This window comes from Lutzomyia longipalpis, chromosome 4 (genome assembly GCF_024334085.1).
Source record: "Lutzomyia longipalpis isolate SR_M1_2022 chromosome 4, ASM2433408v1".
Classification (NCBI taxonomy): domain Eukaryota; kingdom Metazoa; phylum Arthropoda; class Insecta; order Diptera; family Psychodidae; genus Lutzomyia; species Lutzomyia longipalpis.
The window spans coordinates 19,184,125-19,186,573 of record NC_074710.1 but is presented as its reverse complement, the minus strand read 5'-3'; the positions used below and the strand labels follow the sequence as shown (position 1 = coordinate 19,186,573).

General features: G+C 40.5%; 1 protein-coding gene across 1 annotated transcript; it reads left to right on the top strand.

Annotated features, from left to right (window-relative positions):
• The first annotated feature begins 1,336 nt into the window (after nt 1-1,336).
• On the top strand, nt 1,337-2,214 carry LOC129794769 (enhancer of split m4 protein-like). The gene has a single exon (XM_055835627.1). It carries the CDS (start codon nt 1,469-1,471, stop codon nt 1,967-1,969), a length of 501 nt encoding a protein of 166 aa, XP_055691602.1. The 5' UTR covers nt 1,337-1,468; the 3' UTR covers nt 1,970-2,214.
• The last annotated feature ends 235 nt before the right edge of the window (nt 2,215-2,449 follow it).

Sequence of the window (2,449 nt, the reverse complement as noted above, 5' to 3'; positions counted from 1 at the left end):
ACAGTGTATGTAAATGTTAAGTTACGCAACAAAATCTAATTTTGATTTCGCCAATTAACTTATTATTTTGAGACAGGCTTCACGTAAAAATGCTGATCATTAATTTGAGAAACACTAAAAGTCACAATTATTTTACATTTTAATTTAATATATTTTCAATACAGTTTTGCCACAAGATTATGTTGGCCATAATCACTGTTACGTTCGTGATTCGATCCCACTTCGAATATCCAAGCCTAATTGAGCGTTTCATTTTATAGATTCATTTTGAAATAAAATAGTTTTTTTTAAGAGAAATTGTTCTTTTTTGGTGTTAAATGTTATTTTGAATCGTGTTGTACGTTTTTTTTTTTGTAAATGAATGTGAAAAAACAATATGCCTGGGAATTTCAATGAATTTATGAACATATAAAAAAAATCACAGCTAAAATTTAAATCTAACAAGTGAATCTTTGAGTTTGAAAAAAATCGCAGTTTCATCCAGCTAGTGTATTACTGCCAATTAGTTTTCACTCAATTATAAAGAGCACTGTGCAACTTCGCATCTCCCACTGATTTTTGAGCTACCTGCTTGTTTAATTTGGGCGAACCCTTTTTCTTCGCAAGGTCCACAACCAGTGTGGTCATATTTTATTGCACTTCGCAAACTCCACTACTTCGCAAGCCCCACTTTCGCAACCCCCATGCCACCCTGAGGAAGGTACACATTTCTGCACCCCATTAGTTCATTGGAAATCATACATATCGAGGGGTGAAGATTCACTTGATACCCTTCCCTACATTTTCTCTGAGGTCAGTGCTTTCAGGGGTTAAGGGAGGAGGAAGATTAGACAAGTAGGGCAAGTTTAGTTAGAGAAAAAAAAATCGAGGAGTGATTCGCCTACAAAATTATCGCATCTAATCAGCAAATAGGGTCGATTTTGGGTGCATACTATGTATGTTATGTAGCTTGGGTGTTGTGAGAGCACCCTCGCTTGCCATCTGCCCTCGAATTTGGTGGGAACTCGGATGAGATTGAAGTTCCCACGATTGAGCCTTCATATGTGTGGTGTGTTTTCAATGAGACCAAGTGGAGGATTCGTGGTATTAAGTGATGGAAAAAAAAGAACCTCCAAAGTATTTTTCGACACACATGCTCACCCATCTCTGTCACCCGCTGTGGTAGAGGAAGGCACGGCAAGTGTGTCAGAGTGCGATGGTGAGTGCAAACGATGAACACCTGCCCTTACAGCGTGCCCTGATAGGATGGTTTCGGTGAGTGTGTTACGAACATTTCACCCCGAGAGGACTGCCGGGGCCCTATATAAGGGAGTTCCGTGCTGTGGTTCACATCACATTCGAACAGTCAGTTGTTCAACAAACATCCACCAAGAGTTTTTCTTGAAGTGAAAACGTTTCGTCGTAAAAGACCTTCCGCAACATTTTTTTTTGTTGAAGAAGAAGTTTGTGTGTTAAAGCGACAGCCAAGATGATTCATCAGAGTGACTTTATCATCGCCAGCAATAACAGCATCAACGATAACATGTACAACACGAAGAAGGCAAAATCCCCGGCACATCGTGTGAAGAAGATGCTGAAGCCCCTGCTGAAGTTCCTCACGCAACCACGGCATCCCAAGCAACTCGGCAAGTCCTGCAACAGCCACGATGACTTTGACTTCTGGTCACCGTGCCCAAGTGCGGACAACACGGCAAATGAGGAGCTCGAAGCGAGGATCATGGAGGAGATTGCTCAATGTGCCGACAATGCTGCAGTTTATGTGTACACACCGGAAGATGGGGAGTGCCACCTTCAGCCCGTGCAGCGTGATCAAACATTCGTCCCAGTTCACTTTGCCCGCACCGATGCTGGAACATTCTTCTGGACCACCGTGGGCAAGGAAGCTGATTGTGACCTCATTCAGCCCACCTACTGCTGCTCCCACTTCCAGCAACCTCACGTGCAGTACCACCGATGGGTACAAGCATAAACCACCCCCTCGCTGCAGTGCCATGGTGTTCAAGCTTTAACGGAAAATCCACCGTCTTCCACGTGTTGGCAAATGTGATAAATCTCCCCAACATTTTATTTTACATTTAATTCGTTTTAATCTCAATCATGTGATTGCATCGATGAAGGCTTTAATTACAAAATAAGCATAAAATTATCTTCCACTTTACATTAAAAAAACATTTTTTTTATTTTAAAAAATAAAATGATGAAAATTGAAAGAAATCTCTTTTATTTCTTACCTGAATCTTCTTCTGAAAAATTCCTCTTTGATGGCATCTTTCTTCCTTCCAGGTAGTTGAAACTTTTTGGTCAAAACTTGATCAAAAAAAATGAAAAAGAAAAAACTCCGAGTTTGAGGTTCTCCTTTCGCTTTTTTTTCTGTGTGTTGTATTATTAATGTTTCCTTCTCCTTTTTGGGGTAATCTTCTTGAGGAATTTAGGGTATTGTGTTACCCAT